We start from the raw sequence: 17,937 nt of genomic DNA, 5'->3' as shown, positions 1-17,937 counted from the left end.
CTTTCCTTGGGCCTCTGCAGGGAGGAAACAGATAATGGTCAATTGACTAAAAGTAATACAGAGCAATAAATCAGAACTATTGAAATCTATGGCTCCCCAGATATTCTTGTGTGACATCAAACAGTAGGATCAGATGGGAGAGAGTTGGCTGCCCATTATATTCAACATAAATTATGACAGGTAAGTTTTCATTAAATATAGAATTGATGATACCCTAAAAGAAACTGGATATAAATCAGGTTTTACTTAATTTACAATATTTCTCTGTTATGGAATATAGTAATGTATCAGGTACTTGCACTCCAGCCTACTGAAACTCACAAACTCCTGGAATGGCTCTAGATTGGGTTGAGTGTCAGTTAGTTATTGCTACATACAAAATACCTCCAACTCAGTAGCTTCCAATAAACATTATTTATTATTTCTCCCAAACTTGGAGTGAGGTGGAGGGCTGGCTGATCTCCACTATCAGTTAGTTATTGCTAACTGTCTGAGGGTTTTCTGGGGCCTTTGCTCTAGGCTGGCTTAGTTGGAGTATTTTACCTGCAATAGATCTGTTCCATGTGTCACCTGTCCTCCTTCTGAGACCAGCAGACATACCTGGGTATGTTTTTCTCACGGAAATGTCAGGAATCCAAGAAAGCAAGCATAAATACTAACACCTCTTGAGACCTAGGCTAGGAACTGGTCTATTGTTTAGGCAATCACCTCACTCAACTGGCCAAAGCAAATCACATGGTCAAACCCAGATTCAAAAATGGAGGGGAGATTCTGTCTCTTTAGTGAAGGGAACCACAAAGTTACATGGTAAGGGATGTGGATACAGGATGGATAAGAATTGGGGCAATTATGTGATTTCCACAGCATCTACTAGTTATAATAAAAAACTGAAGATTAAATTAGCTGTAGGATTTAGTTGATTCATTGCCTGGAAGAAAAGAGCTCTATTCTTGACTAGTGACACTATATATATATATATGAGAGAGAGAGAGAGAGAGAGAGAGAGAGAGAGAGAGAGAGAAAGTGTGTGTGTGTGTGTGTGTGTGTGTGTTAGGGTGTCCCCCCAGAAATGTATACACACACTTTGAATAATTATAAAGGCATTGTTTACTAAAATATATTTCATTTTCAAAATTGAGCTATCAGCTGTTAAAGTGTGTATTCATTTTTGGGACACCTTGTATATATAGAGAGTTAAACTTTTTAAACAAAATCATAAAATTAAGGGGAAAGAGAGAAAAATAAGTTAGGAAACAAAGGAAGGAAGGAGAAGGGCAGACAGCAGTGGCAGTGATGGTAAAAACGAGGGGACACTGGAGTACCACCTGAAGCACACATGTACAGTGAAGAGAATGTAATAATGATATCACAGAAATTATCTAATTTGAACTATTGTTTTTAAACAGATTTAACATAAAAATCCAAATTTCTGGCTTTTCTTGAAAAATCAGAAGCTCTTCAACACTGGGTCCACATTCCTGTATGGTTGTTCAGTTCTCCCAAACTCCATAGTGGCTGTTTACTGCTCCGTCCATTCATTTACTTTACTTCCTTAGCCATTGGGGCCATTTGTGTTTGCTTTATACAATACTAGTTCTATTAGTTTCTGTTTTTTAAGTTTCAGGTGGGCTGAATGCTCATTACTTACTGAACATCTGTAATGGATATCCTGCAAGTACCTCAAACTCAATATTATCAACAAAGTAAAAACTAAAGCATTCCTCCCTCCCCGTGCAACAAATGCTCCCCAATAGTTCCTACCTCCTTTGTCCAAGCTAGAAACCTCTCCATTACTTTCACTTCTCTTTCCCTGTCAAATATACAAGAAAATATGACTTTATTCACAATAAAACAACAGAGTGCCCAGGAAATAAACTAAGAGGGAATGCTTAAGACCTTTCTCATAAAAAGTATTAGAATTCTATTAAAGTACAAAAAAGAATGAAAAAATAGAACAACAAAAAAGAATGGATGGGATATCTTAACACAGTAAAGTTTTATGTTAATTCTTCCCAAATAAATCTATACATTCAATGAAATCTTAATGAAAATTCCATTGGCTTGTTTGAGGAACTCAAGAAGCATTCCAACACTTTCATTGAAAAATAGAGGTTCACGAATAAGTCAATTTTGAAAAATAAAAGCAGTGGGGGGACTTGCCCTACCAGATATGAAGATGCACTACACAACCAAAGTGATGGAAATAGAACGGTTCTGCATAGGAACAGACTAATATACAAACAAAACAGAATGGAAAGCTCTGAAATAGACCCACACATATGTGGGAACTTGATAGATGATAAAGGTGGTCCTACGAAGGAACATAGAGGAGGCAGTTTGAAGAAAACTAGGCTATTAGGTGGAAAAACACATCTGAACCCCTCCAGTTGGAGGGGAGCAATAATGCGAAAGTTAAAATTATAAAACTGTAGAAGAAAGTATGACCTAGGGTGGGAAAAGACTTCATGAATTAGTTTCAAAAGCCCAAATCCTAAAGCACGTGAAGGAAGATGGAGTTAAGTACAGTAGATGGATTTGACTACATAAAATTAAGGATTTCTGTTCAATACAAGAAACCATAGATGAATCAACATATATATAACTGCTTAAGAGTAGATATCTATAAAGGATTAATATCTACATTATAGAAAGAACTGCAAACAAAACAATAACACACAAAACACTAAGAAATGGGCAAAAAGGCTTGAAGAGGCAGTTTACAGACAGGAAAGTCCAAATAGCCATTTCAACAAGTCTATGAAATCCTCAGGTAATCAGAGAAGTACAAATTAAAACAACAATGCAATACCTCATTGCATTCATAAAAATGGCAAAAAATACAAGAGTGACTAACATTATGCATTAGAGAGGATGTGGAGGGCACAGAACTCCTGTGCACTGTTGGTGAGAGTGTCAAGTTATTCAGCCATTCTGGAAAGAAATTTAGGGGAAAATAGTGAAATTAAATGTTTGCCTGTGAACCAAAGGTCACGTTCCTTGCTACCTATTCCAAAGAAATGAGTGCGCAGATCAATAAAATGGCATGAACAAGGGTTTTTATTGCGCTATGGATTGTGTTAACAGAGAACTGGAGATAACTTAGATGTTGACAACTAGTGGAATGAATAGATAATATGTGCATACATATACCTTGGAATACTATGCAGCACTTAGGTGTATATATAACAACATATGTGAACTTTTAAAACATCTTTTAACAAAATACTATTTATGTAAAAGAAATACACATGCATCACTTTATAAGGATATGTTTATATTTAAGGACATAAATCAGACACGTGAGAGTGGGCACTTACATTGACCGAAAGGAGGTAATGGGACTGGTGCATGGGGATACAGAACTACAGTGAAAACAAAAACAGAGGCCACCCCAACCCCCAAGCAGAAGAGCCGTCCAAAGGCCCATGTTGATGATGTGCTGTGAACTAAGGAGTATGACTACAGTCTTAAGTACAAAATAATAACTAAAAAGAATTAAACCAAAAAATAGCGAAGACTGTCAAGTACTGTAGCACGCAAAACCCCGGCCGCCGCGAGCCCCCGTCCCGCCCCCCGCGGACCGCCCCGCCCCGCCCCGCCCCGGCCGTCGCGGGCAGTGCGCAGGCGCACTGCGAGGCCCTTCCGGCTCCCCGTCGCTTCCCTCGCGGCCTCGGCCCCGCCCACCGCGGGCGCGGCGTTTCCGGTTCAGCCGCGGACCGGCGGAGCTCTCGGCCCTCGCCCCTCCGGTCTCCCACTTCTGTAGAAGCTCCCGCGACTGCCGGCGTGGTTGGGGAAGGTATTTGCCAATAAAGTTTTACTGGTTCGAAGCCGCGCGGCTCGGGCCGGGTCCCTCCGCCTTCCCTCTGGTGGCTGCCCGCTGCTCCTTCAGGCCGCGGGGCTGCGAGCTTCGGGACGCCATGGCCAGGAGCCGCCGCGGCCGGGCGGGTGTGAGGCCGCCTTTCGCTGCCCCCGCGCTCGCGTGGCTTCTGGGGCCGCCGTCCCGCTCAGCCTGAGCGCAGCCCCTTCGCGCGCACGGGCTGCCTCGCGCCCGACCCCATGGCGGCCGAGGCGCCGTCTCCGTTGTCACCGTCGCCACCCGCGTCCCCGGAGCCTGAGCTGGCCCAGTTGAGGCGGAAGGTGGAGAAGTTGGAACGCGAGCTGCGGAGCTGCAAGCGGCAGGTGCGGGAGATCGAGAAGCTGCTGCACCACACGGAGCGCCTGTACCAGAGCGCCGAGAGCAACAACCGGGAGCTCCGCACGCAGGTGCGCCGCCGCCGGCCCGCGCCGCCCCGAGGCCTCCCGCAGTCCCCGGCGGGGCCCGCGGGCGCTTGAAAGAAGTAAAAGTTCAGCGCGATTAAAATTCCCAGTACATGTGGAGCAGACCTGGGAGTTCTGGTTACTCGAGTCAGATAAGCGCGTGAGCAGAAGTTACCGCGGGTGTGAATTGAACTTGTGTACTTTAGGTTGTCTTCATTCTCACTTGTCGGTACTGCCATTGGCAGTAGGCGTATTTATAATATTTTATTCTAGGTCGCTTTTGAGTTTGTTAAAGCGCTGGACTTGAATCAGAAACCCATCTGCCACTAGATACGTGAACTGATACTGATCCTCGGTTTCCCATAAAAATGAGAATGCTTATACCACACAGGTGAAGGTTAAATCAAATTAAGTGTGAGCGAATTTTCACAGTTCTACAAACTTGAACACTACATGTAAGGTGGTCATTCTGGGCGTTTATTTTGAGTTTTCTGCTAGAAATAGGGAAGATAAAACTTACTTTCTTAGAAACACTAAGTAGCTAACTTCATTTTTATAAAATACAGTAAGGACAAATGTTTAAATTGCCACACTTTAAAAAGAACACACTTTTAAACAGGAGCATATTACTTTTTTCCAGCTTGATTTGTTTGGCAGTTGCACTGTGTCCTGATAGGTTGTTTTCACTGAGATAACTATTAATTTCAATTAAATTGTTGTCCTTTGTAATATATTAGTACCTTTCCTAAAACCACAAATGTAGTCTGAATCCATCATCAAACTTTGTTATGCTTTATTATCAAATGATCTATGAACGTAACTGCTGAGTTGGAATGACTTGGTGTGCCCATTGTATAGCGGTATTGACATTATAGAAAATTTGAGTTTGTTTACTCAGCAACTAGTTCTTGAGCACCTGTAATGTATAAGGACTGTGCTAGGAGACTACAAATATTGTGAAAATATCTTGGGGTACGGGGAGCAAAATAGGACAGCCTTTTAAAAAACCTGTTTATAATTCTCAGTTGTTCAAGTACTGCTTGCTATAGAGATCCTTAAAATAACCAACATTTTTGCTAATCTTTGAAGAGACGACATTTTGTTATTAGTCTTAATTTAAGAGTGGTCTAACATGAAATACTGAGATGGATAGAAAGCCTTGACTCTACTGATGGTAGTAATTACTCCTTACTCTCCTTCTAGTCAGCCTCCCCTGGTGGTGGTGGTGGAGGAGTTTGGTTGTTAACTGTCCCTCCGAATTACTAACGAGTATTTTATCTAGGGCAGTAAAAAATTGGGTTGGGAATTGAGAGTGAATTGCTAGAAAAACATAGTATGTACAGGCTTTGGAGGCAAAAAAACTTGTGCAAATTACTTTGTCTCTTCAGATTTCTCACATGTAAAATGGGGATTAGGAGAACTAGTTTGTAAGATGTTGTAAGAATTAATAAAGATGTTATCCAAAGTAACAAATATAGTTCCTAGCATGTAGCAGATGATAAATGATCTAGTTCACAGTAATGGTGGTAGTGGCAGAGCCAGGACTAGGGCAGGGCAGTCAGTAGTCTAGGGTAAAATATTTAGGAAGGCACTGATTCTCAGGTATAGTCCCAGTACTTGCAGGAAACTGAGACTGAGTGCCTCCTTAGTTTGCTCCCTAGGTGCCTCACTTGCTTCACCCTAGTCCCAGCCCTAGTTGTAACAGCAGATCTGATACTTTATGAAGTGTGTAGATAATCTGTATGTAATCAATTTTATTGCCTGTCTCCTTTTAAGCTTTATGTATCATTAAAGAAATATTTAGAAGCTTGTTTTTTAGTTTCATGCCTGTAATAGACATCTCACTCTTAGATCTTGTCTAAATGAGGTGTCTTGAGGAGGCTGCAGCTCATCTGCTTATGGGTATTTCTGCCCTCTGTTGCTCTTGCTTTGGCAGTCAGTGAGGCACAGGGAGAGTAGATGCCCCTCTGAGGCAGTTACTTCTTTTTTCTTCTGCTACAGTTATTTAGTCATAAAATGACTATGTAAAGAAAAATCATACATTAAAGTGCTTTTAAACTCAGTGCATGGGAATTAATGTTTTTTGCTAATTCTTTAGAGAGAACTGCTACATCAATTAAAATATTAGTATAAAAACATTCTTATTTTTTAGAAATAAAGGATTCTGTTCAAAAAGTCCTATTAATTTAGTTTGTCTGATTTTCAAAGGGGATATTTTGAGGTTTAGAAGAGAATATAATTTAAAACATCTCCCTCTGCAATTGTAAAAGATGAATGAAAGTAAATGATAGTATTTTCAGTTTTTCTGAAAAGGAAACTAGCTGCGATGGTAATTCTCTAAAACTTTTACCAAGAAAAAGTAATTATTTTAATTTCAGGAGAATGGTATGCATATTTTTATATTGCTATATGATTTCTTTTTCCTAACACCTTGTTTTCTTTTAGGTAGAAGAGCTCAGTAAAATACTCTATTGTGGGAGAAACGAAGATAATAAGAAGTCTGATGTAGAAGTACAAACAGAAAACCACCCTCCTTGGTCAATCTCAGGTATTCGGTTGATAGTGGAGATACCCTAACACCATCACATTCAAATCATGCTAACGTGGAGTTTTCTTTAATTAAAAAATAGACAAACATCTAGATAAATATGAGAACTGTTACAAGGTTACTTTCTCTCCATCTGATTACATGTTTTCAGATAATCTATTTGCTCTTCTGATGGGAAAGGAGAAATGTATTGTCATTCCTTTAAATACATAGGATTGCTACTGTGGTTTTAGTGGCACATTCACTGAGTAATTTCTGCCATTTACTATCATATCTGGCCTTCCATGTAACCAGATACATGTGGGGTTTTTTTGATGCATTCCACTTAGCATTGTGTTCAGTGCCAGTCTCTTAGGCCTTTGTGGGAATGGTGAGCCCACAACCATGACCTCACGGAATAAGGTTGTGAGGTAAAATAACTGAGCAACTGAGTTTTAAATAGGAATCACAAGAAATGATTTTTCCCATTAAGTTTTACCTTGTTTTATTCAGTACATAATTTAGCTAAATTGTTAAACACAGCAATAGCATTAATATTACATATCTGCATGATAATAAATTTATTTTTATTTATTTATTTTTTTTAAATATATCTTTATTGATTTCAGAGAGAGGAAAGGAGAGGGAGAGAGAGGCAGAAACATCAATGATGAGAGAGTCATTGATCGAGCCCACAACCCAGGCATGTGCCCTGACCGGGAATCGAAGCCCAATCACCTGGATCCTAGGTCAACGCTCAACCGCTGAGCCACGCCCGGCTGGGCAGATAATAAAGTTTTTAAAAAGTCAGCATCATGAGAGCAATTTGACAGAAATCAACCTTTGTTGTTTTTATTTCATTGTCATTTGATATGCAGTAATATTAAAGTACGTGGTTAGAAACTGTTTAAAGTTGCTTATTTTTTCACAGAATACCACTTATCTACCTGTTTTCTTTTTCTAGTCTTGCTACAGAAAATCCAAATCTGTTTACCTTTATTTTTTTAGCTTGACAGCTAGGGTACTTAAAGTGACATTAGAATCAAAGGTATAAACATCTACAGATTTATCTGCACTATCAATTTTAATTTGTTAAAATGTGTACAATTGTAAAAATATGTTTCGTTTGCAGTGTGTACTGTTTGTGTTCAGTGCCAATGTTTTAGAATTAAGTTCTTTTTCTATACACTATTCTAATATATATCACAATTTGTTTTTGCTATAGATTATTATTATCAGACGTACTATAAGGATATTAGTCATTCAGATAAAGTGACAGAACCCTCAGTTCAGCAAGATCAGGATATCGAAGCTTCTACTTATAATTCTAAAGACCAGTCACAAATAGAAAACGATGCTTACGCTGGTACTGATGTAACGGAAAAGGTTGAATGTGGACAAGAGGACCATTTTGCCTCAAATTCACAGGTAATAAAATGCTTAACATGATACTATTGATGCCCAAGAACTTGTCCTTCATTATTGTTATTATGCACATTGACTTCTTTGGTCCATCATACATATACAGGGGTTGTAAATATTCTGTGTATAATTATGCAGAGTATTACACTTCTAGAGAAACAAAAATTAGGATAAATTGTTCATATATTTGTTTCCTACTTTGTTGTGTTCTAAAAACTTATGTACATGAAGTAAAACAAAGAAAATTTGTCAGTATATTTGGACTCAGCCAAAAAATTTTGTGAAACTACCAAAATAACCTTGTTATGACGACAAAAATTTTTTAAAAATCCTCACCTGAGGATACATTTTTGTTGGATTTTTTAGAGAGAGAGGAAGGGGGAGAGAGAGACTGAGAAAGAGAAACAGTGTGTGAGAGAAACATTGATCAGTTGCCTCCTGTATGTTCCCGACTGGCACCAAACCCGCAACCTAGGTATGTGCCCTGACCAGGAATTGAACCCACAACCTTTTGGTGTATTGATGACATTCCAACCAAGTGAGCCACCTGGCCATGGCCACAACAAAAATTTTTTAATGCTTTCTTTATGTCATATATCCTGCCACTATTCAAATTTCCCTGAATATTTTATAAATTTTTTCTATAGTTGTGTGTGTGAATCAAAATCCCAGTAAAGTTCTTACAGTGCAACTGCTGATGCTATAGTGAATCTCACAAAATCCATAGCTTTCTCCTCCATCTCTCTTCTAAAATTTTTTTCCCTTTGGACCTATGATTATGGAAGAATAGATCGTTTGTCTTAAAGAATACTTTAGAGTCCATATTTTATGAGTTACTTCTCTGTGATATCGGGCATTTATTTTTTAGTAATGTTCACTCACTTATAGTGTCCTAAAAACTGGGTCAAAATTGAAGTAACTGATATACTAGTAAATCTTCTTTAAATGGATCAAATTGTAATTGATAGCCATCCCTTCCATTGCAGAAATTGAAGCCTTATTATTTAAAATACCTTTTAAGTCTATTTATTGTTTCAGAGTTTGATAACTTCTAAGTTGATTGATATAAGACCATTTTTGTCTTATTTGATATAAATATATTTTACCTAGGAGCCAGCGTCTGCATTAGCAACAGAAGATTCGTCCTTAGAAGGTTCATCGTTAGCTGAAAGTTTGAGAGCTGCAGCAGAGGCTGCTGTATCACAGACTGGATTTAGCTATGATGAGAATACTGGACTGTATTTTGACCACAGCACTGGTTTCTATTATGATTCTGTAAGTATCTCAGACCTTTCAATACTGTAATAATATAGTTACTTAGATGCTTGATACCAAATATTAAACCCTAAGATGAACTAAGAAAAGCAAGAATCTGCATTTAAAAATTATGTTTGATTCAAAGGTATTTGACAAAAGTAAAGAATTATAAAATTTCTTATGATACTACACTTTTAGGTTTGTAATTAAATAAGTTAATTGTGATTATTATAAATTAATATTTTAGAGGGTTTAATAACCTTTTATATATAAAAAAACATACAAAAATGTTGGAGCATTTATTTATTATTAAAAGCAGACAACTACTTTGTTGTAAAATTTTAAGAACCTAAACTAACATTTTTTTATAGAATTTATAAGGAAGTGACATTGTTAATTTTCACCTCAGGCTTGGGGTGAGATTTGTTTTTTTATTTTGAATACTTATGAACCATTTGACGCCACAGAGGGAGTCTTTTTCTTGAATTCTCAATAGCATGTTTATTATTAGTGTTTTATATTCTGTGGCTTGTAAGCATTTTGCTTTTAAAAAATCAATCTATTAACAGTGAGAACTAGGAAATCAGTGTGGAATCAGAAATATAATGGACCACTGACTAGGACAGAACCAGAAAATTAAGTTCCTGATTTATAATACAATACAGTGTGATGGCTGTTGAAGTCTGGTACTTAATTGGATTTTAATCAGGATGTGATGACAGTGATGGAACTCACATACCCAGGTACCTCAACCTTGATGGTCTAGGCATGTAATCTGGTCCTCAGGAATTACAGAATGTAGTGTCCAAAAATGGACCACATGTTCATCATTCCAGTTACTGGAAGTATTGTTAACTAATTTAGGGAACATAATAATGCTAACTATCTTATATAGGGATTTCGTTAGCTTGTCAGTTTGCACTTGGTATCTGTACTTTGTAAATCCTTTGTAAAGAGAGAGTTTTCTTTCACAGGAGTATGCTAATTGACAATGCTAGTTAATACCAAGAAAATTAATGTTTAAACTTTCATTGCTAAAGAGAGTAGCTATTCCTCATTTGGTTTCTCGGAAAATACAGAGTTTCCAAGTGTATGACATTAGTCTTTGTCATTCCTCTACCTTCCTTTCTGTATCTTTCCTCTGGACATTTATTCTGTAAATGGTTAGTTACATTCTGCAGGTTATATGTCTCAGTAAATTAGGGACTTCGTTTTGCCATTTCTATTGTGCTAATTTTCTTTTTTTTTTAATTAAATAAAAATTTGAAAATATTTTAAAATATTTTCTAATATTTTGGACTGAAAGACACAATAGTTTAAAAGGTATGAGTTATAAACATTCTGTTATCACTAGAAATAAAAATTAGAACACATCTGTTCATTTTTTTAGTTAAGTGAAATAATAGAATTAAAAATATTTTTTTTTTTGTAAGAGATCTGCAAAATGGATTAAAGACAATAAATTGCAGTAGTATCAACAATTAGAAAAAGAAATTACTCTTTTTCAGGAAGTTTTAGTTTAATCTCAGTAAATCATAAGAGGTTTCCAGGCCTGATCTACATGGATTTATGATGAAAAGAAAATATAGACTTTCAGTTAAATCTTAGTTATAGAGTACTGGCCAATATCCCAAAAAATGCAGGTGATTACATAATTTTATATTTCCAGTTTCACCTATAATTTTCCAAAATTTATTTTTGTGCGACTGCTTTATTTTTAAGTCTTTAGTTAATGTAGAATTAAGCGAAGATGATTTTTTAATCGATTTCTTTGTATAGAATGTTATGTTTTAGTATTTATGAACTTTATTTCCAAATTTTTCTATAGGGCTTTTAGTCATGAACAATAAAAAGGCAAATCTTTGTTTTATGACATTGAGAGAGGGCTTGAGAGGTTTATATTACCAAACCATTATTGTGTAATCTTAAGGATAGTAAGTCTGGAATTGCTTTCAAGTGCTCACCTTTTTCTGATGCATACCTTAGTTTTTCAGAACTTCTAAAAGGTTTCTTGTTATAATATTTTATTGATGTATTAAGCTGAACCATATGAAATTGCTGTTTCTGTAAGTTAAAAAATGGTGAAATGTTGGCAGTTTCATGATTCAATTTAATATTTAAGTGCACTCATTTTTCACCCTAGGAAAATTAGAGCAGATATTGAATGGTAAACTATTTTGAAAAATTACAAGCATTTTTCTTTTTTTAATATGTTTTTATTGATTTGAGAGAGAGAGAGGAAGGGAGGGGGGAGAGACATCGATGAGAAACATGGATTGGCTGCCTCCTGCATGCCCCCTACTGGGGATCGAGCACATAACCTGGACATGTGCCCTGATCAGGAATGGAACGAGTGACCACACTGGCCAGGGCCAAGCATTTCTCATTGTGATATTTTTATTTACTATCTTCAGAAAATACTATAGTTCTTAAAAGAAAGAAACATTTGCTATATTTGAATGTTTGACATTTCTATTGTTTATTTTTCTCTTTTATTTTATATAAGTAGTACTTATTGTTTTCTTGATTTTAAAAGGAAAATCAACTATATTATGATCCTTCCACTGGAATTTATTACTACTGTGATGTGGAAAGTGGTCGATATCAATTTCATTCTCGAGTAGATTTGCAACCTTATCAGACTTCTGGCATAAAACAAAATAAAGATAAAAAGTTGAAGAAGAAAAGAAAGGATCCAGATTCTTCTACAGCAAATGGGGAAAAGGTATAATCTTCCTAATTTTTAAAATCTACATAACAGTAATATAGTTAAGTCAAAATTTTTGATGAAACTGAAAATCATTCAGTAACCCTGCATTAAGATAACAAGGCATCAGAATCTATTAACTAAGGAGTGTTTACATTGGTCTGTTTCACAAATTCTGTCACTAGAAGCAGAAGGAATTTCTTAAAAGTTTGAAGGAAGTAGATTTAGGAAAGAAAATATTCTTGTGTTACATAATTTGGAAGAACTTTCAGACCCTTAGTTGATAAGTTGATGTCAGTGCACAATTCACAACAAAACAAAAACATAGTTTGTAAGTAGAAGTGTACAAAAATTCAGCTTTCTTAGTTACATTGAGCAGTTTCTTACCTACTATGCTAGCAAACATTTTTTTAAAATCCATTTTTGGCAGCTATAGAGTAGCTACATCTTTATAAGAAGTATAAATTGGTATCTTTTTGAAAAATAGATTGGCTGTTTGTATTAACTGTAAAAATGTTGATATTTTTCAGTTGGGAAATCTCATTTCTGGTAATTTATTTTTTAAATCCAAAGAAAGAGAAATGCATTTGTATAATTACATAGCAATATTTTTAAGAACAGAAAAATAAAAGTTAAAATGGCCCACAAGCTATTGGCTAAGAAAATGATAGTACATTTAATTGGAAAGCATTATTTATGCCATAAAATGGTAGTTGTAAAGAGTGAGGGAAATTTTAAAAATAGTTATGATATAATATTAAATTGAAAGAAGGAAAATATAAAAAATTATTAATGCTCTTATTTCTGCTCACTCCACAGATAAGGTTGATGGTTTATAGGCAGGAAAGGAGGCTTATTTGTTATATTGGCATTTGGTGAATTGTGGGAACTATTTGATACTTTTAAAATTTTATCTCATTTGTTTCTCTTCTTAACCAAAGAAAAACATTTTAAAATGATAATACCAAAGTTCAAATATGGAATTGGGATTCTGTTGAATTTATTTTCTGTTCTCTACTTGATTTGTTTCTATTTTTTATTATTTTCACTGGCAATACATAGGAATAGAAGAACATGTGACTAAAATACTAAAAATGATTTTTTTTCTTTGCTTTCAAGAACTATGTTTTAATATCTTCTACCTGTTACTGGTGGTTGAATGGTTTGGGAGGATAGATTGTAAAAGTACTTCTCCCTAGCAATAAGAAAAGAACTTACACCAGTCATCAAAAGGCCTTTCCTGACAAATCAGAGAATGAAATTTGAAAGCAATTTAGTAAGATTTCGGTTCAGTTTAGCTCCTATAACTGCTCATCTCATTTCTCTCTTTTTAATCCTCACCTGATCACATGTTTAGAGAGCGGGGAGAGAGAGAAGGAGAGGGAGAGAGAGCGAGAGAGAGAAAGAAACATCAATTGGCTGCCTTCTGTACGCACCCCAACTGGGGATCGAACCACAGCACAGGTATGTGCACTGGGAATCGAACAGGCAACCCTTTGGTGCACAGGATGACACTCAACCAGCTGAGCTACTCCAGCTGGGCCCATAACTGCTCATCTTTACCATCCTTCTTCAAAAATATGCGAAGTACAGGACAGAGACTTAAGAAAAAATCCTGATGGAATTTTGAGAATTCCTTGAGGATTCCAAAAGGTAGCTGTGAAGCACTGGAGACCAGTTTAGGAATCCTCAACTTTTCTTTATTTTTTAAGGTACTCTTGAACCTCATTCTTTGTAGGTGGAGGGTATGTGGAAAGAAGGGAGTAGAGTGAGGAGATTGGAGTAAATAACTTGAAATACGCTTATATGCTTCAGTGCCCACATGTAGGCCTCTTATCTCTTAATGAATATTTAACATTCTGGCAGAGTGTTTTTTAAAAGTATTATCTCTGGCAATTTCACTCACTTTTTCCTTGCATTTGTAATCCTATAAGTAGTAATAATAAAATACACAAGATTGGAAACTGCTTTTTTTAAAGTATATTTAGATAGGAAAATTTTTTGCTATAATTCACAATGGCCTTTAAAGCTCATAGTTATTCACCTCCTTGCCCTTGCTCTTGTCCTTGGTGAGTTTGTATTGCTAGAAGTGTATATAGTTTATCACACTGTGAGTGTTTAGCCAGTTTCCAAACTGAATTTATGCTGCTGTTAAAAATGTTTTTAAGATGCTCTCATATTTTATAAAATAACAGAAGAACATATGAATTCACTTCATCATGTGGCTCTAAGAAAGAAAATTTAGTCTGTTACAAACCAAAGGAAAAAGAGGAAAAGAACTCTCTGCTTCTTCTATGGTTAAAATAATAGATTTGTTCATTTATTGAAAGGCATGCCCGATATAATTGTATAATAAATAGTAAAAGGCTTACGCCAGGTAAGTTGGAATTTGAGATAAAAGAGATGTAACTGGTTCATCTGTACTTTAAACTTGTGTATTATCAAAACTACTATTCTGCTATGTTACGCACATTTGGGTCTTTAAATCCATGCTGTAATGAAATCCAATTCTGTGTTGACTTGATAATTGGTTAAAAGTTCAGAAGAAAATTTTGGATAGGTGTATTCTCTAGGCCTTTGCTGTCCAGTAAGGTAGCCACCAGCTAAACATGTTGCTACTGAGCGCTGGAAATGTAGTTGGCCCTAATTAAAATGTGTCGTAAGTATAAACTACACTCAATTTTGAAGACAGTACAAAAAAATCCATGTAAAATATTTCATTGGTAGTTTTTATATTGATTAAATATTAATATATTCAGTGATAATATTTTGTAAATACTAGGTTAGATAAAATAAAATGAATTTCACTTGTGTTTTACCGTTTTAATTTGGGTATTAGAAAATTTTAAATTATAAATATGGCTTGCATTTTTTTTTTTATTGGACAGCATTGGTCTAGACTGTCATCTGGTCCAAGCAATATGTGATGAGGGCCTGGACTGGGACAGTTAGGACATTGAAAATAGATAAGAAGAGAGAATTGGGATAAATTGTAAACATAGTCTGTATTGCTTGGTAATTGATTTTATGTAGTGGTTAAGGGATGTCAAAGATAACTATAAGATTTTTCAGTTGGATGCTAAACACATGGTAATGTGTTTAACCAAGAAAGGGAACATGAGCAGAAGAGGGTACAGATAATAGCTATTGTTATTTCACTGTACATATATCTTTACTAATCCATTGTAACATTTAGCATTATAAGATGGTCATGTTTAAGGTTATCCTCACAACCCACCCTTTTCCAGGATTTGAATTCGGAAGATCAGAAGGCATCCAGTGTTGAGCATATAAACTGCAGTGAGGGAGAAGATTGTGCAAATGTGAAAAAGAAGGCCAAAGTAGACATTCGTTACAAAAGTAGTTCCCTTGAATTCACTATTCCATTTAGCGGAAAGACGATAGAATTTCCTCTTAATGAAAACATCTATAATTCGACTTCATTTAAAGATGAGAAAATCATAGAGATTGATAGTGAGCCAGAAGAAGGTGAAATTACAGACTCTCAGACTGAGGACAGTTACGACGACGACATTACCAGTGAAGACAATGTAACTGCAGAAGATACTGAGGATGAAGGTATGTGAATAACCATTATTTAATTTTACATAAATAATTCTGTCTGGTCATTGTAAACAGAGCAACCCTGTTAAAAATGTTAGTATACTATATCTGCCCAAAAAAACACCCTGATTGTTTTAAATTGATTATTTTAATGACATTATTGAAAGTTTTGTGGGCTACCATTGGTTATTCTTAGGGAGTAGGATGTGAATAAATGACTAACACTTGCACCTTAAAGTTTCATTGCATTGAATGGCCTAGTCAGTAGAACACAAAACCAAGTTACCTATGCCTTAATCCTAAAGTATGTATTAAGTCTATTTTAGTGGGTTAGATATTTATAATCCGCTTTTATAATTGAGAGGGGGAGAGCAAATTGTCTTTAAAAAGTGTAGTCCATGAATTCAGCTACATAGGTATTATGATAAATCTAATTTTTTTTTGCTTGAGGATATAAAGACATACTTTTAAAACCCAGGATTTCATATTAGGCTATTGTGAGCTTATTTTGTTCTTAATGGAATTTCTTATATTTTTAAATGGGGTAGACTCAGTTTTTCTAACAATATAAAAATGTTTGTTTTCTATATTTTTGAATTCCAAGATCTTAAAAAAAAAGAGTTGATTATTTTGTAATTCTGATATATGCTGACTTTGCTGACCTTTAGGTTGATCACTTTAAATTGGTGATAGTGTTAAGGTTTACTAACTGCTATGTCATATAGCAGGAACTAAGAAGGTTGTTTAAAACAGAATTAAGACCTTTGATCAATACATTTTTATTTTATAGATACCTCCTACAATTCCTAGACATTTCTAATTTTTCCCCATAGCATTTGGTTAATATGTACCCACTTGTTTCTTTGGCAGATGAGGAAAAAATTTGGCCCCCTTGCATTAGAGTAATTGTTATTAGATCACCAGTGCTGCAGACAGGATCACTGTTTATCATTACAGCTGTAAACCCTGCTACAATTGGAAGGTAAAATGTTTAATATTATTATATTTGTATATTTATCTTTTTCTAGTGGATTGTACCTTTCTTGAGCAGTTATCATGAAATGTGCATGGTACATATTACTCAGGTACTTACTTGTACATGGTACTCAAAAAATATTACTGGCACTTACCTTTGTCATTTGCTTTTGGAAATCAGTTGAGGGTATGACTTCATAGTTCCGAAAGGGGACTGCCCATAAAGAGATAAAATCTCATTGATAACTTTCACAGAGATTTTTTCATTTTCTTACCTTTTGTACTGCCTTTTTTAGGTTTAAATTACTTACCTAAACCCAGTATTGGCCTCCTTCTCTGCTTCTTTTCCTTTACCCCCTTGTGGCTCATAACCAGCTTGCTAGAGAGGTAGGTTTTAATCATGAGTAAGATAATTTCCTTTCTTTCTAACTGGAAAGATAATCTGTCCTTAATTCAGATTCTGTGCAATACCTTAATTTTAAATTCTAGGAGAATAGTGTGCTCCTTTTATATGCAGTAATAGAAATGGGAACATAGTCAACAGATCTGGAGTAAATAATTGACATTAGTACAACGGATATTTTGTCCTACTGGATGTTTATTAGCCTGGGATAGATGTACCAAAGAATAAAAGTAATTCTGGAACCTCTTTTCAAGTAGGAAATTTAGAGTATGATTAAGGAAACTGGACTTAGTGGGATAGAGAGACTTGCATTATAACATACCTTTTTTTTAACACTATCTTTTAAGACAAGCAAAATCTTTTAAAAAATTCTTTTCCTGTCTCTAAGTGCTGCATTTATATATGCTTCAAAAATGATTAAAGACATTTTTCTTAACTGTGCAGAGAAAAAGATATGGAGCATACTCTCCGAATCCCTGAAGTTGGTGTCAGTAAGGTAAGCTCTTTGATTTTACAAATATAGCACCTTGATGTATCACCATTATGGCAGAAAGCTTAGTGTTTTTCCCATTTAATAGAAAGGTTAATAGTCAATGGAGTAATGCTAATGAAAGTAGTGCAGGTTTGTTTATTTCACTGCTTGAGAAAATAAAAATTATCACAATTTGAATTAACTAAGTTATGTTTAATTTTCAATAATATGGAAGAGTAGAAAATGGATTAATTTAGGTATTGAAGTAATACCCATCTAACAGATGTTTATTGAGTGAAATAAATTTGCTAGATATTATGACAATTCAAAAATGAATCAGTAACCTGGATTCA

General features: G+C 35.5%; 1 protein-coding gene across 1 annotated transcript in view; it reads left to right on the top strand.

Moving 5' to 3' along the window:
- The first annotated feature begins 3,673 nt into the window (after positions 1–3,673).
- Positions 3,674–17,937, top strand: part of AGGF1 (angiogenic factor with G-patch and FHA domains 1) — a 28,739-nt gene continuing 14,475 nt past the window's right edge. Inside the window, exons 1-8 of the mRNA XM_081133127.1 lie at positions 3,674–4,263; positions 6,703–6,805; positions 8,010–8,212; positions 9,317–9,481; positions 12,000–12,188; positions 15,419–15,749; positions 16,605–16,716; positions 17,557–17,608. Coding sequence (XP_080989253.1) covers positions 4,057–4,263; positions 6,703–6,805; positions 8,010–8,212; positions 9,317–9,481; positions 12,000–12,188; positions 15,419–15,749; positions 16,605–16,716; positions 17,557–17,608 — 1,362 coding nt within the window. The 5' untranslated portion in view covers positions 3,674–4,056. The remainder of the gene's footprint in view (positions 4,264–6,702; positions 6,806–8,009; positions 8,213–9,316; positions 9,482–11,999; positions 12,189–15,418; positions 15,750–16,604; positions 16,717–17,556; positions 17,609–17,937) is intronic.

Source organism: Miniopterus schreibersii (genome assembly GCF_964146895.1).
Source record: "Miniopterus schreibersii genome assembly, chromosome: 3".
Classification (NCBI taxonomy): Eukaryota; Metazoa; Chordata; class Mammalia; order Chiroptera; family Miniopteridae; genus Miniopterus; species Miniopterus schreibersii.
The sequence above is the reverse complement of the archived record's forward strand: the minus strand, read 5'-3'. Positions and strand labels throughout refer to the sequence as shown.